Source organism: Passer montanus, unplaced genomic scaffold (genome assembly GCF_014805655.1).
Source record: "Passer montanus isolate IOZ18808 unplaced genomic scaffold, ASM1480565v1 scaffold12, whole genome shotgun sequence".
NCBI classification, from domain to species: Eukaryota; Metazoa; Chordata; class Aves; order Passeriformes; family Passeridae; genus Passer; species Passer montanus.
This window is the reverse complement of record NW_024358722.1, coordinates 7,119,368-7,141,313: the sequence shown is the minus strand read 5'-3', so window position 1 is coordinate 7,141,313 and position 21,946 is coordinate 7,119,368. Positions and strand designations below refer to the sequence as shown.

At 40.2% G+C, this 21,946-nt stretch overlaps 1 protein-coding gene across 4 annotated transcripts in view; it reads left to right on the top strand.

The window, feature by feature from the left end:
• TTC7A (tetratricopeptide repeat domain 7A) overlaps positions 1-21,946 on the top strand; it is a 240,570-nt gene that overhangs the window by 128,333 nt on the left and 90,291 nt on the right. For all 4 annotated transcript variants that reach the window (XM_039697785.1, XM_039697786.1, XM_039697788.1 and 1 more), the window contains 3 exons: positions 7,517-7,634; positions 13,605-13,662; positions 17,031-17,103. In XM_039697785.1, coding sequence (XP_039553719.1) covers positions 7,517-7,634; positions 13,605-13,662; positions 17,031-17,103 — 249 coding nt within the window. The remainder of the gene's footprint in view (positions 1-7,516; positions 7,635-13,604; positions 13,663-17,030; positions 17,104-21,946) is intronic.

Below are 21,946 nucleotides of genomic sequence, written 5' to 3'. Positions count from 1 at the left end.
CTTTTTTATTGTGTGAAATGCTTTTCAGTGTTATTCAGTCAGACACTGGCTCAAAACTGGGGGTATTATGAAATAAAATCATGATTTCACAAGAGGGCAATTTTACTGCAGTTATCTAGAGCACAGTCTTATGAACTAAAACCAAATTAAAAATATTCCCTCTCCCATTCCTTTCAGTCAGTGGCCTATGCTTTGCCCTCATAGCAAACTTGATGATGGTATAGAAGGATTTTAATTAAGGGGAGTCTGAGGGAAATCAGATCATCTTTTAAAAGAACTGAAATGATAGGTTCCCACGTCTCTTAGTCAAAGGGGTGCTTTTGATATTACTGGCAGACTCCTGTGCCTAATAAAGACCTTCCTGCTTAGCAGAGCTGTTTTTCTAAATGTCATCCTTACAGTAATTATTTGCATTTAAATTACATGGCAATCAAATCAGAATTGAATAATTTAAACTGGAAGTTAACAGGCTGATCAATGCCAGTATAAATAGAAAGGAAGATAGACATGGGACTGGAACAGTCTAATGGACAAATATTAGCAGTTACAAATATTCAAATACATCTTTCTTTTCAGAACATATAAAATATGATTAATTTTTCAATTAGGAAATATGTCTGTGTATTTGATTGCTGGCTAGGTGGGAAAAGGGTGAAATCAGATCACCATTTAGCCAAATGAAACAGCTAATTTATATCCTGCATCTGTCTACTGTGGGGTGCAGTATTGTAGCCAGTTTGTTTATAGCTCATGGGCAAGCCGTACTTTAGTCTTCTTTCAGCTACTAGCAATAAAAAAACACCTCCAAAATACATTTATGCAGATGGATAATTACAGAATGTCATGAGAAGCACAGAACAGTTTCTTTCATGATTAATCTAGTGATCACTTAAGTAATTTTGCTGGCTTTGTGCATGATGTCTCAGCACACTTTAAGAGCAGGGAAAACAGAAAATAAATTGAAATTTACTATAACGATTTACAACACTGAGGATGCTCTGATCACATCTATGAAATAATCTGTCAGTGCAGAACAAATCAAAGTGAAAACGTGGATGCAGTCATACAGTGCCATGCAAATCAATATATAGCAAAGCCTGATGCAGAAAAGAGCTGAGGCTCCCCCAGCTTCTGTTGTGGCAGCATGACTAGATCATTAACTGATGTAAGGTGGCAGTACTCTACTGGCATGTTAGGGGTACCGTGCTGGCTTACATCAGGAGATGATCTGCCCCATCAACTGCTAGCTTTTAGGATTGGGCCCTCAGTAAACTGGGTGGTATAAGCAGTGTTTTGGCTACCCTTTTCAGAATTAAAGGTTTTTAAAAACATAAATTTCAAAAAATCCAGTGTGAACAATAAATCAATATCTCATTAATTCTAAAGCTTAAGCCAGTAGACTCGGAGGACCAGAAAAGCTTCAAAATAAATGCACATATGTAAACCACATTTGTATGGTCAGGATGCAGTCAGACCTGTGCAGCAAAGCTGGAACTTCTGTATTGTATCCAAACCATTACACAGGTGTTTTAAGTGTTTTTGTAGTAGGCTCAGAATTACTTTTGAGGCAACATGCTGCTAAGCTTTCCAGCTTGCTGGGGTTTTAGCACAGCAGTTTGCTGGACTTGCACATGGATGATTCTATCAAGTGAACACAAAGCCCATTTGTGTTTAGCCAGCTGTCTTTTAGCTTTCCAGAATGCACTGTGAAATGTTTGACTATTGTGGGTCAGAGTATTGTTTTAAATTTGCACTGGATTATGTTCATACTGAGGTTGCTTTGCCTTGCTCCACTGTAAATTCAGAGTTCTGCTCACTAAAAGGCTTGCTGCCATTTCCTTTTTCACTCAGCCTTCCCTGGCATGGTCTCAGCTGAATGCTCACTTGCCTATTTTGGCAATGACTTTGAGTTGCAGGATGAGTTGTTGTTTTTAATATTTTAATAGTACAGTTCTGTTAATTTCACTACTAATCTAGGTTCTCCAGGATGCTGTTATGGCAGGTGTTGTGAAAATACTAAAAATGGAACTTCTTCCTACAGACAAGCATTAAATACTGAATTTCTCTGTTTTTGGGAGCCTTGTTTGAGGTATTTAGGGTTACCCTGGTGCTGTCTTTGGCCTTTTACTCAGTTGGTTTCAATGGAGGCATGTTGAAAATATTGTAAATACACATAAAGCAAAATGAACTGTAGTCCTAGGATAGGCTTGAATTTCTAGAACTCTGCTCTGACAAAAAGCTGGAAAACATGAGGCATGTCTGTCATGTTCATTGCTCCTCATTGATATAATAGCAGAAGTGGTGGTGTGCTGAACTTGTGTAGCATCAAATGATGCCAGTATTATCAGCTAATATGAGCTTTTCAAAGCTGCAGCACAGGACAGTGCTATACCTCGTATTTCTCTCATTTCTTTGAACTAGTATGCACAGCAAAGTTCTCTACTGCAGCAGGGAAGACAGATCATGCCATCAGTCAGGGAAAGGGAGAAGTGCTGTTGGGCCAGGGCAGGCCGTGCATGGAGTCATAAAAACTAAGTAAGACATGCCATGAGGTCAGGACGTGTGTGTCAGGGGGGTTGGCAGGATGTAGAGGTAGAGCTGCATACTTCTGAGGTAACAGCTTACCATTCATTACTTTCACAGAGCACTTAATGAGAGTGCTTCTCTCCCCTTCTGTCTGTTGTTCACCCTGCCCCTGTAGTTAATAAATGCTGTGCATGTGCTGGTACCCAGTCACTTAGGAGCCCCGGAGTCGCCTGGAAATGCTTAGGTCATAGTGCAGTATGAATAATATTAAAAGATCAAATCTAGTCCCATTACTGGAGTTACTCTGCCTTCTGATAAACATCCAAGAGGATTGGCATCACCAGAGTGAGAGGCTTCTGAGAAAGCAGGGAAGGGCAAGGAGCTACTAGGTATTTCTTCTGTCTTTTAAAAGACATTCTTCATTACATCATCACTGATGTTCTAGGGCAATCCCATGGGTTTTAGACAATAAAAATGACCAATAATTTTGTCTTCAATACATTGCCTTTGTGAGCAAACCACTTTAACTACAGTGGGAGGAAAGGCCTTGAGTATTCCTAAGTGCTGGGGGCTGAGTTTACACAGACTAAATTGGTGAGCTTAACAATGGTGACACAGAGAGCAAATGCTGACTAGACCAGCAATAGAAAGCAAAGGATTTTTTGTCCTGACATACATAACATGGTTGGCTTTGTGTGCTCTAAACAGCTGTGGGACAAAACCTTTTCATTAGACTGTGCCTTGTGGACCACTTTCTTCCTATGCATTTTCCTCTTATCATTCTAATTTCACTATATTTATGTTCTTCTCTTTGAATTAGTCTCTATGGCTACAACCCAGTGTAATGAAAATTGTAAGAAGAGGTCGATTCAACTAGTTAACATCATGTGTAATTTTGTATAAATATCCATTCTGTAGGATTTTGATCTCTTAAGTGCTTGGGTATTGTTCAGTGGCATAGGTGTCCAAATTCACCTGGTTCGTTGACCTTGTCTGCTGTCCTAAGTCCAGTGTCATTCAATGTATTTTCTGCCTCTTTCTTGGTGTGCTCCTCTTTTTTGGCACAATAAAATGTTATTTTCATCCTGCTGTACATCATTGATTTGTTTGTCCTTAGTTACTCTAAATGTGTGCTGGTGAGAAGTGCAATTTCTACTTAGTCCTGCAAGCTGTTGATTCAGTGGGGTAGGGCTTGAGCTTTTCTGAAAACAATCTGGATGGCAGTTGGACACCAGCTGGGTGGCGTTAGGCCAGGGGACAGCACCTGCTGTTCTCCACTCCCTTGTCAGTGTGCCTCCGGGCTTGGCTTGAGCACACACCAAAACCTGTGGCCAAATAACACTGGTGGCTGGAACAGCTACTCTCTGTACCAGGGGAAACATCTCTCAGGATAGCACAGCTAGCAACTGTTCTTTTTCTTTCAAACATGAAGGAGGAAGTGAAAGGGGAAAAAAAGCCCAACCAACCCCAGAGTATTACCATCTCATTGGTGTCAGTTCACAGTTTGGCAGCCTGTCTCTCTCCAGGTGCCAGGTGTTTGCTTTCTGGTGTGATAGAAGGGTTGCTTAGCTAGTGGTTCCAGGTGCCTCCTGACACTTTATATAGCTGGAGTTCAAAATGCAGAAAGTTCTTCTTAGGTTGTTTTCCCCCATGTTGTCTTTCTTCCATGCAAGTTTTGGAGGCAGGGAACTTCTCCCTGCAGCCTGGAATGCTGCCTTTCTCTCCACCAGTTTTTCAATGCAAAGTATGTAGAAAAATGTTAGAACAATAAGGGCCAGATTGGAGGGAGTGCTTTGAGACTTCATTTTTTGCCACTTCTTTGCAGGCCTTCCCTCCTCCCTTTCTCATCTCTGCAATACAGACTGAAGACACCCCGTATCCTTAAGGACCCCCACAGACACAGCTTTACTGGCAGATCACAGCTCAGGCTCACAACTGGTCCCTCACTCGGGTGCATGGAGAGGCAGCTTTTATCCATCCAGACTGCAGTTGGTAGTCCTTGCAGTTTAGTTGGTTACCCTGAGTGTGTCCCAAGGGGTTTATTCCTGTTTCAGGTAGTACTTTCTGGATTCACAGTTGACTAGGCCATCTGCAAGATTGATGCACTGGAGAGTTGAAACCTCACAGTGGGTGATGTGAGTGAAAGGTTTGGCTTTTCACACTTTGCCCAGAATGACTGAAGAGTAGGAGAATGGGAGAAGAGGGGGCAGATGGCTGCCACAGCAGGGCTGGCATGAGAAGTGTCTGAGTGCTGTAAGAAGGAAAAGTAAATGTCCTCATAAACAGAACCAGCTGTGCTGGAGTTTGTGAGGCCACTTATTTTCAAAGCAGACTTCAGCTGACCCAGGTTTGCATTTGTAAGAATCTTTGTGGCTGGTCAAAGTGCCATTAGTATTTAGTATGAATAAATGTTACAAGAATGTGCTAGAAGTGCTGTTTCAGCCACTCTGAAAAGTTATGGTTTTAATTATTCATTCATTAGATTAATCCAGTACTGACAGGCTGCCCTGGGTAGCTGGCAGGGAGGAAGGCAGAGACTGGAATTACCATTAGGTGACCATTCAGAGAAACAATAGAGCAAAATCTCTCCAATTTTACATGTCTTCATTTCAGCTTCGAACTTTTCATTCAGTCTGTTTTTCCATACACTCTACCCACCCCTACTCTTGTTCACTAGTCATTAGAATACCTTGTATAGCTCTTTTCTTCATCTAATGGAGACTTCTTGGATGAAAGTGTGTGTGAGGAGGAGAAACAATGAAGAAAGAGAGTGGTAATATAGCTGTTTATGGTGGCAAAGAGATGCATAATGAATTTTCAGACTACAGATTTCATGTCTTACATAAAAGTTTCTGAGAGATGAAGAATTCAGTTATAATATGGGAGGCTTTTTTTGTTGTTCTTTTTTGGGTTTTTTCTATGTGGCAAGTCATGGCCCACTTCTTCCATTGTCCTGGGCTCTGGTCCAGGACACATTTCACTATGTAGCAGGAAAGCTGCTGGGGCTACTGACAGATTAAGAAATCTCCTGAAACAAATCTCAGTCTTCCTCATGTGATCAGAATTTAAGGGTGTTGTCTCTACATTACTGAAGTAGGTGAGACTATTTCCAGTGATTTTGGTAGGCCTTGGATTGTACCCTCAAAGACAAGCCTTGCAGTTCAGTTGGTGAGTCCCAGTATTCCGCAAGAGGTGCTCCTGTGTCAGTTAGTGGCTTTCACAATCACAGCTGGTGGGGCAATGAGGAGCACTAATGCTTTCACAGTGCTTTCAGGAAAAGATTTGATGATAACATATGCATTAGTCATTGGACTGACCTGAGTTTGCAGAAATTGGGGAATAATTGTTCTACATCTAGTTTGAAATCTGTGGTCTCGGGAGTTGTACCAGTGGGAAGAAATCCAAGCAGTGGAGATTTGTTTCTTCATGTGCAGTTTTCAGCCTTTCTTCAGGTTTATGTTAAAAGTAATTTTCTTTTGATGTTTGATATCATCTAATAAATCCAGGTTGTTTGTTTATGAAGCCATTAGTTAATGTTGTCACCTGAATGTTTTCAAGTGTTGGGATTAGGAGGCTCATTGACAGGATGCTACAACAAGTCAAGTAGATTTTGTTCATAGGTAGTGTATTAACAGATCACTGCAGAAGGCAAATTTCTCGTTTGATGGTGCATTTTAATTCCAGGTTTTTATGGATGAGTCATTTTAGATGTTAAGGAGCCATGAGGTGCTGAAGTCTGACAATGCTGAGTATAAAGAGGGCACACATCCACAGTACTTGTGTCTAAACTAGCCAGATTTCAAACGAAAAAAGTACTTTCTCAAAATTAAACAACCCCATCTCATAAAGTCAGTTGTGATGTAATTAAAGTTTCCAAAGGGAGGATTTGTCAGATACTGTAATGCTGTCTACTTCTTGATTAGGGATGACTCTGATTATGGGTGACAGGATCTGCATACTGTCTTGTACAGAAATGAGATCTTCCTGTAGGCTCTATTTTTCAGGCATTACTTACAAGTTTTGCCAGTGTCACTCCAACCTACACCTTTCAATGTAAATACATTGTGCAGGTCTTAGTCTTTTCTACTTAAAATGAGTGAGTGATATTAATGAAAGTTTAAAGTTAGAAATAAGAAACATTCCATTCTGTAATAATATTTAACTTATTATTTTTATTTAAAATTACCAGTAACTCAGATTTTACAGACGCTGATGTGTCGAAAGGAAGGTTGGGGGTAGCAGTCTGTGATGTAGTAGTGGAGACCAGCTTACATATTTCATCACTTTGGAGGCTGATTCTGAGAGATTGTGACTGCTCTCTCCTCCAATTTCTATCTATAATATAAAATGCATTTTCAAAGAAATTGTGTCTTTGCAAAAGATGCAGAAGGTGGTTAGTACAGCCAGAGCTGCCAAGGTAGTGTGTTAGTTCAGATACAAATTTGTGTCCTGAAATTTCTGCGTCCTTGTGGCAACAGAACTTCAAGCAGCAGCTGAGAGCTTTAGTGGTTTCTTGTTTTATTCTAATGTTTTAAAAGAAAGTAAAATTTGCTAAGGTTTGAAAAAAAATGAAACAGCAAAACTGAATGGTTTTCCATTAAAGGAAGAAACCTGTTAGACCCTTCCTAAGCCTGTCCTACTGGGATGGCATATAAGTAGTCCAGCTGATGCAGCATCTGCTTTTAAGGCTGCATGATTGAAGTATGCCTGAAAGAAACGATAAAATAAGATACTGTCCTTGATTAATCTTAAACATCTGGAAAGAGTTTGGGGTGCAAAACCCAAACTTTTCTCAAAACTGTGGAGCATGTGCACCAAGGTCTGCTAATATGACCTTCTACGTTGTCCTTTTTATGAGTGTTCACTGGGATCACCCTTGTCTGAAGCCTTGTCTTGGCTCTCAGATCACTTACACGTAAGCCTGATGGTAAATTTTATTGGAGCAAATATAGAGGAAATGCCTGTAAGTCTCAACCTACCTCTTTTGCAGCTGGAAGAAGGAGAACACTTTGCTAAAATGGTGATAGACCTGGGTGAGGATGCTGGAGAGTCCCTAGCAAAGGGTTACCTGGCATTGGGCCTGACATACAGCCTTCAAGCTACTGATGGTGAGTTACTTGTTCATCAAGTGTTGTTATATAGAGAGCATTTGTTCCAAGTCTTTAGTGCAACCAATGGGAATTTATTAGAAAATCTGCCTTCAGTGCTGACTAGACATGAAAAACAATTAGATCACAAGATAAATGGGAACTGTTCATGTGCTCAGAGAACTGTCTTCTGTGGTTATAAAAGTGAAGTTATTAGGTAAAGGAAGAAATGCAGGTCATTACTTAGGGGCTGATAATCTGAGTGTAGCTGACAATGCTTGGTGTGCTTTACTTTAGTATTTGTAATACTTTTTTTCACTTAATTTACACAACAAAAAGTCAGACTTTCCATCTGTTTTCATATTTTTGTCACCCACTCATAAATCATAAAGAAATACAATCCAAGAATTGGAGTCAGAAATGCCTCACTTCAGTTCCTGGCGTGATACTGATTCCCCACAGAGATTCAACCTCTCTGTGATGTAGTTTCTTTTACTTAGAAGTAAACAAGATAAAAATATCTACCTCACTGGTACATGTGGATGTTGACTAGAAACAGACCACTGACTGTAAGAAGTATTTCATTTTAATTCTGCTTACTTGGATTTTTAATGGGTGGACAAGGGGCTCCTGCAGATTTGGTGCTTTGTAGTTAGGAGGGCTTGAAGTTTTTGGGAGAGTTCTACCTCTGACCTTCATCAAACTCACAGGTGGGAACAGTCTTTGTTTATTCTGGGACTTCTAACATAGGTGAGCATGTGTTCTAACACATTTTCTTTGAATAATGGCTGAGCTGGTGTGTTTCCTAATAATTTTGGCACTCCTGCCCTCAGGCAAGCAATGGCTTTTCTGTCATAGAGGTTCCATAGAAACAAACCAACTTCTTCAAAGTTGATTCAGCAAAGAAGCCTGAATCAAAGCCAAAATTACTCTATCATATTATCATGGAATATGCAGGCCTTGCAACTTATACCAGAATTCTGCAAGGCATGTGTCTGAGAAAGTGTTCTTGTGCTCTTCAGTAGCACAAGTTGGTGTAGTTTTTCAGCCAGCCGTATCTGATCAGCTGTTCTGAGAGCTGCTTTTCATCATGGAGGCCAACAGGCACTGCAGCTCTTTGCAGCTCTCCATTTCTCTGCCTCAGAGTAGTTCTCCCTAAAAAGTTCATGTCCAAAAAGTATGTCCTTCCTAGCGTGAACTATGTCTTACATATATATTTTAAGTCCACTAGGAATAGGGTTCTGCTTAACAGCCTAGTTTTTAAGGCATTTTGCCTAGATGTTGTTTAAACTATTGTAAAGCTATACAAGACCCCATAGACTATTTTCAGGGATAGGAGGTTTTCTATGTCAGCCCCTTATGATCTCTTTGTAAACTTCAGTATGAACAGAAGGTGGTTTGTAAAGAATAGAGAACCATGTACTATACTCTAGATCTAAAAATATTTTGGCACAGCAAAATGTGAGTTGGAAAATCTTTTTCTGGAAATCTCTTGAGTTTTCAGAGTTAGTTAGAATAGACTAGTTCAATATTATGTCCTTTTTAATGTAAAACAGCCTTCACAACAACTGCCTTGGATTATTTTCAGATTAGCCTCTGATTTATGTTTTGAAACAGCAGAATATATCTTCCTTCTCATCGTATCTCTAGCCTTTGAGGCAACAGGACAAGTCACTCGGTTACTGGAGGGAAGTAGGAAGAGTATATTTCCATTTTGCAGATTATATTTTAATAAAATGGATTAAGTCTTTCAAAAGCATACACGTGATGGTCATGAATATGGAACTGTGTTTCACTGGAAAATGTCAAATTTGCACTAGCAAGACATTTTTCATTAGCATTGTTAAAAAATAGCGTATGACAGCGAGGGAGCAAAGCTAGAACATGCTGAAAGACAGCAGTTCTGTGATGTAATCCTGCCTCATGTTGTCAATCTTGTTTATCACTGTATTTATACCAGTTCTTACTGACATATGCAGACAAGTCAAATATCTATGTGTGTGTATATATGAGATTCCTGTAACTTCATAGCTGAGTTTCAGTAAATCAGTATTTTCAGTGGTAGCTAAGTGTCTCAGAGACATTTGACCAATTGCCTTCTAAAGCTTTCAGCCTTCCATCCAAGTTAGACTTTCGTATTTAATATAATCTTCTAGTAATTATTTTTCCTCCTATGTGACAGAGGCACTGAGGAGTTGTATTAAAGCCTTTTCTTTGTGATTTGCAAAAAGCTCCTGTAGGAAGTATGATTTCCTGAAACTTACCCTGGTAAGCTTCCTTATTCTTAATGTTTAATTTCATGTTTCTTGAAATAAGTCTTATTGAAGTAGCTGAACAATGTGTCATCAGAGGAAGCCATTGACACTTTTACATTTTTGCCTCAGTCCTAGAAGCCCAAGCCTCCTGTGCATAGTTAATATTCGTTTTCTGCAGATCAATTTCCAGTGGGTCAATGCCAACAGCAAACCATTTGCCTTCCTCCCACATTTCCAGTTTTGACATAAGCTGTGTTGTCAACTTTTCCTCCCTTAGGTTTGATGAAGAATTCACTGAAGACAGGGAAAGGTGACATGAATTTACCAAAGGCTGAAGAGGAAAGACTAGGTTGAGAATGTATTGTGAGCAAATGCTCTTCTTCCCTCACATCACCATCTCACATATTGTGAATTCTTTGTAGATGTAACAGTCCCTCATTATTTTTTCAGAGATGAGTGTGCTGTGTCTGTTTTTTTTTAGAATTTTGGTAGAAGGTCATGGATCAGGGACTGAATTAGAAACTCATTCTATCAGTCTTTGTGGATTTTACAATCAGGGTACTGGCAGCACTGGTTAATGTTAAGCCCCCCTGTTTGTTCACAAAGAAGTGAATAAATTATTAGTGAACAAACTTACAGTCTTTGCTTTTGGAAATAACAGTGCATGCAATCTTTAATTATAATTCTGGACGCTAAAACTGTATGTTGTGTCATATTAGATGTATTAACACAAGGGAATAGTTTCTGAAACTCAGTCATATTTGCAAAAGGGTGCCTGCATGTCAGTGTTTTACTTTGGATCAGAAATTTATTTATGAAGTCCATTTATCTGTCATCCCCACTTCTTACATTGTGATTCACATAAAGGAACAGTTTTGCACATTACAAACTGAATCCTTTCCCACAAAACAAATGTTTTACATAAATAGACCTGACTATGCTTCAGCTGCTAATGGGTGCTCAATCCACTGGACAAGATTAGAACTAGATTCCTGTCCCTATGTTTGTAGAGTTGTTTCTGATCCTTGGCACTGTTTCATTCCATGAATTCAGTACTCCTACTGTGCTCTAACTGCTTTTACTAAGACAGAACTTGTCCTCTGTTTTTAAATGTGATCCAGAGCTTTGTATTTAGGTACAAAATACTGCTGAAGAACCTATTGAATTTTAGTAATGCTGAAGCTGCTTTAAAAACCCAGAATGCTTCAGAAAATAAATATTGGGCTGCTGAGGTGGCATTTGCAAAAGTAGTGTGTCTTACGGGTTTCAGAAACCCCCTGTGCCACTCTCCCATTGGTCAGACTGCTTTTGGAGCTTATTTTAATCTTAGTAATAAGTCACATTTTGTTTTATTTGGTGAAACTGCAGCAGCCATGCTCTCAGGAAGTAAAATTGGGTAGGGACTGAAGAATTCTTTGGTGTGATTGACCTGGCAGAATGGAGCACAAATTTTAAAAGTTTAATCAGACCCACCAGGTTCTGTTCCCTTAGTACAAACTTTTCTTTGTCTGAAGTGAGAGCTTCTCAGAGATACAAGTGGGTTGCAGTTTTCTTTGAGTAATTCAGGGGTAGGGCATCTGCAACATCTTTGGGCAGCCTGTTTCATAGTCTTGCCACCCTCCTAGTAAAGAATTTCTTCCTGTATATAATCTAAATCTTTCCTCTTCTAGTTTAAATCCATTACTCCTTGTCCTGTCTTTATAGGAACTGGTAAAAAATAACTCTGTCTTTCTTAAAAACCCTCTTGAAGTATTAAGAGGGTGCAGTAAGGCCGCCCTTGGCCCTTCCCCTGGATGAAAAACGCCAACTCTCTCAGCTTTTGAAGATGCCTTCCAGCCATTTTCATGGCACTTTTTTGGATTTGTTCCAATGGAACCATGTCTTAATGTTGTGGATGCCAGAGCTGCACACAGCATTCCAACTTTGTGGTAGCATCTTTGAAGATGCAGTCCATATTGTGGGAGGTGGGAGTCACCTGCTGTTTCCCAGTAATGCAGAGGCAAAGCTGACTAGCTGTAGAGTAATCACATCATTTCCACAACATATTTTGTGTTCTTTCTGGCTACAAGCTGAGCATTAGTCAAATGTCTTAACAGGTGGAAGCTCGACATTCTAGTTTTCCATTTGGTGTTTAATTTAAGGGACAAATGGTAACATTTCTTTCAGTCTTTCTTGTTGTGTGACAACTTAGAATTGCTCTGTAACTTAAAGAATGGTAGTTTCCATGAGAAACAGAATGTCGGATTTTTTTCTGTAGGAATGTTTATAGGTATTATCTAATCCTTTCCAATGTCTCCTCAAGCATTTTTGTTTACATCAGTCGTTCTGATGTAAACAAAATTTTTTATTCTTTAAATTTTTTTTCCACATTTTCTTCCTTTGTTACCTTTATTCAGTATTTTGCAGCCTGATTTTAGGCTACTGAGAGTGATGTATTCTTAATAGATGCTGCATTTTTCATGAAAGTCCATGTCTTTAAATTTATTATTTAAAATACAAATTTTTGGATCAGTTTTTAATCTTGGAGTAGGTTTTGTGGCCTAAGCAAGTTCTGATCTTTATGATTAGGAAATCCTGAAGGTTGCTGTTCCTCCCAAATGAACCTGCTGTTCTGAAGAACCGTTGGAAGATGTATAAATAAAAAAAGTCTGGTCACTATAGCTACTGCAGCAAATAATTTACTTACAAAATTTCACTTGCTGTCATATTGCAGAATGCAAAGAAACTGGTTACGTTTGCAGGTCTTGCAGAAGAACACGTCTCTTTTCTTCTTAATAACTTTTAAGAATATTTGAATTTCACTGTCTTTGTTGTATTATTATATACTACTTAGTCGTTTTCTGTTTTGGAACATACACTGACTTGATGTATCAAATCAGATACATTCATGGGTGATGTTTGCTGATGGATAAACTACTCATCACTTCCTTATGCTGTTGACCAATAGCTCTCAATTTCAGGATAGGCAGAACAAGAAACAACTGCTATGCAAAATAGGAAAGCCTAAGAACCAGAACAAGACAGCCAATGCCTTTCTAAAAACCATCACTAGGTTTCCAGATGTTTTGGATCTGAGAAAGCCATGTTCCTTTAAGCTCTTCCTCTGTTCCTGTTGGTCTTGATGATATCTTACAGGTATAACAAGAGCCTGATTCTTCTCTTCCTTTTCTGGTTTTAGGCAGGAATTAATTTATACATTGACATGTTTGTACTGAGTAGGATCCACTAGTCAAGCAATTAGAGGCATGGAAGAAGGGCTAATGCCGCATCTTAAGTAACTTAAAAGTCTGTTGTGGTCTCAAAGATGGTGGTGTTTTGTCACAGAGCTGTAAGTTTGGCTGCTGGTGCTCCCTGTTCAACCTGCAGCACGCTCCTACACGAAGATGGTGGTGGGGGCAGTCTGTACCTGGGTCAGAATGTGATGCAATTACTGCTTGTAGCATTTGCAGCAGTCTGGCTGATGGCCTTCTCTAACTAGATACCTTCTTGGTATCTAATTAGTGTTTAACCCCTTCTTCCAGCCGCCTTCAGTGGCATATGTAAATAAAAAATGCTTTAGTATTTCAAACAAAGGACTTAAAATGATCTTTAATAGGAATGAATTTGAGAATTCATGTCAAAATGAGCACATGCACAGACACACAGAGATTTCCATAGCGTTTATGCTCACGGGTTGAAATACTCTATACATTTATTTATTTGATCTGCTTAAATGGCATTGTATCTTGTCCTACAGCAACTCTAAAGAGCGCTCAGGATGAATTAAACAAGAAAGCACTTCAGACTTTGGAGAGGTGAGTAGGAATTTTGCAGATACTTGCTTTGTGTATTTTTTTCATTAATTCAGAAAAATTTTTCTTTCTGTGTTTCTTTTTTCTCTGCGTAAGGCTTCCTTGCTGGAAAGTTTGAAAACAGTTCATTAGGTTTCAGGAGTAGTCTGTCAAAACCATTTCTGTGATGGCTAAATGCAATGATTATTTGATTGAATATCCAAGGTAAGAGTGCTGTTCTGCCACCTTACAGAAAAAAACCTTAGCCCCAAATTAGCTGCAGTGAGATCTATGGTGCTGGGAGATTCAGCTTCCTCATATGATGCCAGCTGGCAGACGTGGAAATCTAATTTTGTCTCAATTCCTGTGTGAAGCAGGCTTAAAATCCTATTTCCGTTATGGTGGGAAAGTACCTCCACCATCAGGGTGTAGGCAGCTATGGGGTGACCTGGCACCAGTGCACCTAGGGGAGAGAATAATGGTTGTCCTAATGAGTGTTTACATGAGCTGTTGTTGGAAGAGGAGGTTCCAGAGCTGGTAGTACAAAGCAGGCACCACTCATCTCTCCTTCATCCCTATATTTCTGGGGAAAACTGATATAATGGCTCCACCCTGGAAGCAACTGTGAATTACACTCTTGTACAACTACACTTGAGACCTCGAGTACAACTGTTTGATTTAAAACCTGTTTTTCTCCATTCTGTGGGGTAGAGAGGTGAGGTGTGAGCTTCCTCACTCTGTTATGATTAAATTACACCACCCAAAATATACTGGGTGGTGTTCAGGCAGTTATTTACATTTGTACAATTACATTCAAAATTTGCAACCCACTGTAAATGTAGATGCCTACAGACTGTAGATAGCAATTGAATGGAAGCTTATGTGGTCTAAGTCTTGGGCTGAAATCTAATTCTGAGCTTGTTGTGGTTGTAATTACATAAGTGAAGAAAACGTGAGATCTCTGCTGTCTCAAAGTACAGGTTTAACAATTTGAACAATGTTAAAGGATCTTAGCTGTTTTGCTGATGCTGACCAAGAAGGAGGCCAGCATGTTTGTCTTACACTGGTTTTGTAGTGAATGCAAGAACTGAAACCACAGATAAAATTCTGGGTATTTACCTTATGGAGGTCTGAGAGAGAAAACTTCTAAAAGCCATTTATTCATTCACTGTTTGGATGAGGAGTGTGCTTTTACTTTTGGTCACACTAGTTTGTGGGCTCCAGTGTCGTACATTAACTGCTGACCAATTTTAAGGAATTGTGGTGCTGCACTGCTTTTAAACTTCTTTGTTTTTTATCCTTTGACTTTTCCCATTGGCTGTGACTTGTTTTCATGGTATCTTAACTCTGCCTAGGAGGCAGACAAGCTTCCAGCCAAACATTAGTTACTCAAACATCAGCCAACAGGAATGTGACAGTGAACTGATTACTAGTGTTTTCCTAAATGCCTAAGTTTGGTTTCCTTCATTTTTGTACCTTCCTTGTTTTTTGCCTTTTTTTTGAAGAACATGTATGATCTCTCAGGCCATGGTTTGGCCTGTAGTCATCTCTGTAAGGGGCCTTTTCAGCTGGAAGATTGCACTAAATGTTTTTCTAATTCCTTCTGAGAAAAATGAGCAGTAAAGGAACAATCCTTTGTTTCTTTCCAAAAGCACCATTAATTTAATCTGCTATATTCTTGTGAACTTTCCCCTGTTATTTATTGCTGGAAAGGCTACTGAAGGTTTCACAAGAGACACTTTGTAGAGAGGTGGCTCACCCTGTCTAACACCCGAGGGCAAAGCTGAGTTCTGTGGAGTTTTATTGTTTGTTGCAATTTTTGGGGGGATTGGGGATTTTTTTGGTGGGGGAGTTGTGGCTATTTGGGTTTGGGAGTTTTTTTGTGTTTTTTGAAGTGGAAGGAGAAATTAGTGACTTGCCTGTATTAATTGCACGTTGATGTCTTTGGCATTGCTTCAGAACACTTGAGTGCCACCTTGACTTACAGAGTTACAGGACGTATTCAGTCCATAATAAATTAATTTTCTCTAGAGCCACTAGTTATAAAAATCAGCTTCAAAATCTTCTTGCTCACAGGCCAAATGGTATTTAAAAAGTGGCTGCCATTAAAATGGTGTGTGGTTTTTTTCCTGAAGGAATTATTTTACTGCTACTTGTTTATTATTAGCAAATCAATAGTTTTGGCATGGGTTTTAACCACTAGCCTTGTCAGCCTGTCGTTTCTCCCTCATAAGGACATTAATTGTGCTCACTTTGGACCTGGCAGTGCAGGTGCAGGTTTCCCTGGTGTCCTGGAATGCAGCCCAGAAAGAGGTCAGGAATGTTAATTGGCTATGAGGGACCTTCCTCTTCCCCATTTCTCCCATGTGAAATGACTTCCCTGTGCTGCAGAGCTGTGAGTGAGCTCTGTGAGTCACAAGGAGAGAAATCCACTGGTTCCTGGAGTGGGCTGCCAGGTGACATGAGCTGCTGCCCCACCTTTCCTCCTAGGTTGGGTTCCCCAAGAAACTATCCCATCATTGCCTTGGTTAATGGCTTCTCCACAGGCTGGCAAATTCAGACTGCAAGTTTGTGCCTAGCATAGTCTGAGAGGGGACAGTTCTGCCCAGGTTGTCCATCCCTATTCCCTGCCTTGTACAAGACTTTGTTAAGGGCCTGCACATCTGGTTCTGGAGACGCTGCAGCCTTCTCTAGCCAAGGCTTCACTTCAGTGTAGTGCCTGCTGTGGGCTGGAAGGGAATATCTCGGAGTCCAAGCTTGACAAGTGAGGGCTTGGTGTTGGTCCAGGCACAGCTCCTGTCATCAAATCGTTCCTCCTTCAGTGTCTTCCCTTTCCAAATTAGGAGTCTGCTGTCAAAATTAAACTAGAAGCTGCAGGGTGGAGAATGTTTTGTATGTTTGAGCCCCAGCTTGTGTCAGAGGCTCCTGATATTTAGTCCTCTACATGCTCATGGTGACTACTTTTTCAGTGCTAATCTAACCCTCTCTTAATGTTTGAAAAGAGGCAGTATAGGAACAAGTTAGACAACTATATCTGTCACCTGAATTACGTAAAATAATGCTTTGATAGGTTTGTTATGCGCTCAGTGCTACTTTTTCCATATTAGTTATCCAGCTTCCAAAATATTAAGTGGCATTAATAAAGGAGCATGTAAGTTGTATAACATACTGGCAGCTGTGTTTCTCATACTTTTTCCTGGGATTCTGGCTTAGCCAGGCCAGCACTGTTCTGCTTTTTGTCTAGTTTCAGTGTGCTCCCCTATTACTGGACTGGTTTTCTGTGGGGAAAGACTGGGTTTTGTTCTGTGCTTCTGTGACTCATAGCGAAGGTGTTCTGCAAAGGGCAATCTAACAGTCGCTTTTCTTTTTCTCTTATGTGGTCTTCCTTAAAGAGCACATGACCTGGCCCCCGAAGATCACCAGATCATCCTCTACCTGTCACTGCAGCTGGCTCTTGTCAGACAGGTATGTGAAATATTTGGAAATCACTGAGTCACGGGAGGGTGGAAGGACAGTCCAGTTGAACAGGACCCAGGCTTGCTAAACAGGGTCCCTTCCTTCCTGCATTGTAACCGGTAACAAGCAGTCAGAATATGTTTATGCAAAATATTTTTTAATTCTTACTCTAAAAATAATAATTCTGTAGCACATGGAATGGCCTTCCCTAGGGAATGTGTTCAGCTCTAGCTCCTGAGCAGTCTTGGAGCAGCCCTGAGTGTGTGGGATGAGCGAGGTGTGCTTATTCCTGTTCCCTGGTGTCACGCTGTGTCCCGCTGCTGGCTGCTCCAGAGGCTCTCCCGCTATGCTGGGTTCCGTATCGTGCCAGATCGCGCGCTGGGATTGCTTTATTCCAAACTTGGGCACGTTTGACGCGGGGCTTTGACGCGTGCTGGAGCTCTGCAGCGAGTGGGATTAGTTGGCATTTGAATGCTGCTGCAGGTGTTAACTCATAAAAATGAAGCTGATCAAAAAATGCTCTGCACTGCCTTTAGGGAAAAAAAAACCAACCACTTGGACTGTGCTTTATTTTTCTGCCCCTTTTTCTTAAAATTGGGGTGTTGAATTTCTCTGTCCTTTCTGTTTGAAAGCTAAAGTCTTCTTTGGAGCAGCTTCTGTTTTTAAAATACCTCTCTAGCTAGATTTGAAATTTCATCATTGTAGTTTCTTTGTTTGGCAGGCCTTCTGCTTGCTGCAGTTTTCTCTCCTTGGTCTACACTACAGAGTTGAACAGTTGGGTATTTCTTACTTTCCTGAGCTAATTAGGGGAGCTGTGTGTTCATTAGGTTAAACTAATTGTTCCAAGAGAGCACCCTCTTGATAATGTCACTTTTGTAACCCTTTCATAATGAGAGCAGTGTGCTGTGAGCCTGCAATAAGAAAGGATAATTAAAATGCTTTATTTAACTTTCTCATCTGCCTACTGGCTGCTTTATGATGCAGTTTGCTCAGGGTCTTTCATTAAAGAACACCCAGCTACCCTTTTTTCTCACAGCTTTGGCCTCACAGGGAGATGGTCTGATTTGCCGCCCCTTCTGCTTGCCATGAGTAAAGCATTACAGCTTGAATATATCCTGAAAAATAAAATTAAGATTTTTGCGGTCATTGTTTTTTTGTTGTTTTCACTGTTACTGGCATTTTAACTCATTACCCTTTTTTTTTTCTGGTTGTAGCCTGTCTTTGCAGTGTTGTTTCATCTCTCTTGTTGCTTCATTTCCCTTCCCTCCTGTTCTTTCCATTCAGTCTCTTGTCCCCATGTTCACTTTCCTCTTTTGTCTAGTTCACCTGTGTGTTTTCATCCTTGATGTTGTGCCAGTCGCCTCTGCTCCCACAGCTGTGTGATCTCAGTGTATTATGTAGTGTCAGCCTGACCCCTGCGATGGTGCTCCTGCTCTGCTCCCATCAAGTGAGATATAAATCTTTAACGCATGCTTGGACAGAGAGGAGATACCTGAGACATCTTTATTTTTAGACTGCTGTAAAATACCCTACTCTTCTTTTGCCGGTTTACTTAATGGTAAACATTTGGTAATGCATTTTTAATATCCTTAATTATTTAAAGTATCTAATATATTCTCTTTCTGATTAACCGAAGGATAAATGATACCTTTTTTGATAGATTGCATTAACTATTGAACATCACAGTTGGGGCTTTCATCAGGCAATGCTATAATACCAATAAATCAGGCCTTTTCTACATAGTAGGTTATAATATAATACCTGAATGACTATGGAAACAAAAAGGCCTATTTACTGAGAAAAACAGAGTCAATAAATGAGGTAACTGCACCCAGCATTGAAAAATATAGGTATCAGCTTGCATAGATAAGAGAGTGTTTTCATGGAACAAAGCAAGAGAGGCAGCTGACCAGTAGAGTGCCAGGCAAAGCTGGAGCAATTAATCTTCCTTGGAGGCTGTAAAATATTTCCAATAGTACTTGTCTCTGTCACCACTGAGCAAGGCAAAGGGGAAATGGAAAAATATAAGCATCCCTCTGACATGAGATGAGGATGTGACAGAGGAGGAATGGTTATAAAAGGTTCATGCAGAGTTGGCATTTGAAACCACCAGCAACCAAGATAAAAAATGATGATAATGAACTTTGTATGTGTGTGTGTGTCTTCAGGACCACTGGAGTCACTGGGAAGACTTGGAGGGTCTACATCAGCCCCAGGGTGTTTTAGTGGATTTTTCAGCCAAACACAGTGTAGAATAACACGTTCTGTGAGGAGGGTCTCTCAGTCTGGTTTTCCCCCTGAGCTGAAGTCTCAGGAGGCCAAGGTCTGTACCTGCTGCAGTGGATATCTCCGCCTGCAGTGCCTGGCTGGCAGAGCCCAGCGACAAATGAGACTTGTAGCTCCCAACTCACAGTGGCTGGTTCGGCTGCTTCTCCTGTTTCTGTGGTAACAGCACTTGGATCAGCAAAAACAAGGTAGAATGAACATTTTAAAGCTGACTGATTTTAATGCATTGCCTTGCTTTTTAAAAAGCAGACCAGTTTCTATGGAAATGACTCTCTAGAGTCAGCAGCACTCTTGTTAATTTTGTGTTGAATCCGTTTTTTGAGGGTGGTGGTGTTTGTGACCTTGACTGCCATGTAAATCAGTACTGAATATGTAAAAACAACAAATATAGCCATCATGCCATTTTAATACTTGATTAGATCTTTCTTTTAATGAGAATGGAAAGGGAAGGATGGCTAAGGGTCAGCAGTTGAGCACTGCAAGTCTCACCAGTTTCCTGTGGACTTCCAACAGACCTCAAGTTTCAAGTGGCACTATCCAGAAAACACCTACTTCCTTCCCAAGTGTCCGGGTGTACAGCTAAAATAAACATCAGTTAAGAGACCAGAGAAAATGTTTCACCTGTTTTGCCCAGTTTTTGTTTGGTTTCAAGGAGGAGAGACTGCTATCTCCTGAAAGAGAGGAGTTCTGTTTTAGGAGGTATTCAAGAGGTGTTTCTTTCAGTGACTGCTTGGATGTAGGTAGTTCTGGTCTGTCTTTTTCTCAGACCACCAACTGCCTCCTCTGCTGAACAGCAACATGTTGCTTTTCTGCCTACATCCCAGCCTAGATTGTTCTGGTGATCAAGAAAGACTTGTAGGAAGAACTAAGTAATAACCCATAGATGTATACCTGCTTTCCTGAGGTTTTGGTGAGCTGTAGCAAGCCTGTTTTCAATGGAAGCGCTTGCCAGTCAGTAAAGCTTTCTCCTTTCCATGCTATAAAAAGAGATGGAGTGGGTAGCTGTAATGGTTAATTAAGTGTAACTGTCAACTGATGTGAAATTATAAGGCCTGAAAATTCCTCTTAAGGGTTCCTGTTTCATTTACCATTTTAAATATCCAAGTTCATTCGACTGTTAGGAATACACTCATTCTGTTTTCCTTTTTATACCTATAATTGTGATGTACCAGCATTGTTTTTAAGGAGACATATAGCATTATTGAAATAAATCCTACTATATAAGAGACAGCCTGAACAATCCATATTATGGCATTATTTTGGTAATGCTGCAAGATGCTATTTCTGGCCTACTGCAGCGTCTTTGCTTCCTAATCAGTGTGATGTGAAGATACCTGTGTGCCATGCAAAACATGTGGTATATTTGTTAACAGAATGATAAATCAGGGAACTGTAACTTCTTCTAATTGTAGACCTTACTTAGACTTGCAGTCCAGCTGAAATAAGATTATTTTAAAGTGCAATATTGTAGGGAATTTTAAAATGGCAGCCTGCCTCTGATAAAGCCCTCATGTTTCAGGGTGCCATCTGGGGTGGCACCAGCTTCCATCTTTCTCAAATTATATAGTTACTTAAATAAAAATACATCTTTCAAAAGAAGTTTGTGTTGACTGCTGCCAAATATCTTGCTTTTGTTGATCTGTAAATTTAGTTTGTATTTCATTGCATATGGTCTGTTGCAGGTTGTTGCTTAACATAATATTTTCTTTAAAGGCATAAAGTTCATATTATTTTTGTCCACTGTTTCTAATTATGCAGCAGTACATTAGTGTAGGCTACTAATGGTATTACAGCACTAAGGAGTCTTTTTGGACTCAAGTTAATAAATTAGGTGCCAGGGAAGCATCATTAATTTTCAAAGCCAGCCTTTACCTGTGTACTCTGATGGTACTAGGGGGAAGCACTGAAATGAGATGTAGCCATTGCAGGCCCCATGCTGCAGAACAGAATTACTTGAGATGATGTTTCTTTCAGCAGTATGTGGCTGTCTGTCCAGCAGACCCAGGTTTGCAGGAGTGACCACAACTTGATTTTTTCTGCTCTGTTTCATATATGTTGCAACAGAGTCGGAGAGCTTCTGGGATGGCCAGCCTCTGATAGGGGTATGGACCTACCTGCAGTTTGATCCTAAGTGATTTTCAACACATAAAGCGAAGTCTCAGTTTGTGTATTCACATGTAAGGTCCCCTACCATTCTGAAGTCCTTCAGCAAAGCAAGTGTTGTTCTTTGCCTGATTCATACTAGCAAATTAGGATCCCCTTCCTAAGTCTTAATCATAGAATAGGTTGAGGAGGACCTTTAGAGATCACCCAGTTCAATCCCTTCTCAAAGCAGGATCATCTGGATGATGTTGCTCCAAGTCTTCTCCAGTTGTTTGATTTGCAGGTTTCCTTCTAATGAGCTTTTCCCCAAACTTGTATTTTCTTTATGAGTACTTGTGCAGCTCTGAGACAGAGAAATAGAAGAGTTTTTTAGTCCTGAGTGCAAGAACTCTTGACAGCAGCTTTGTTTTAGCAAGTCAAATTTATATACCTCTGGTATATCTACTGAAGAACTTTGTGGACA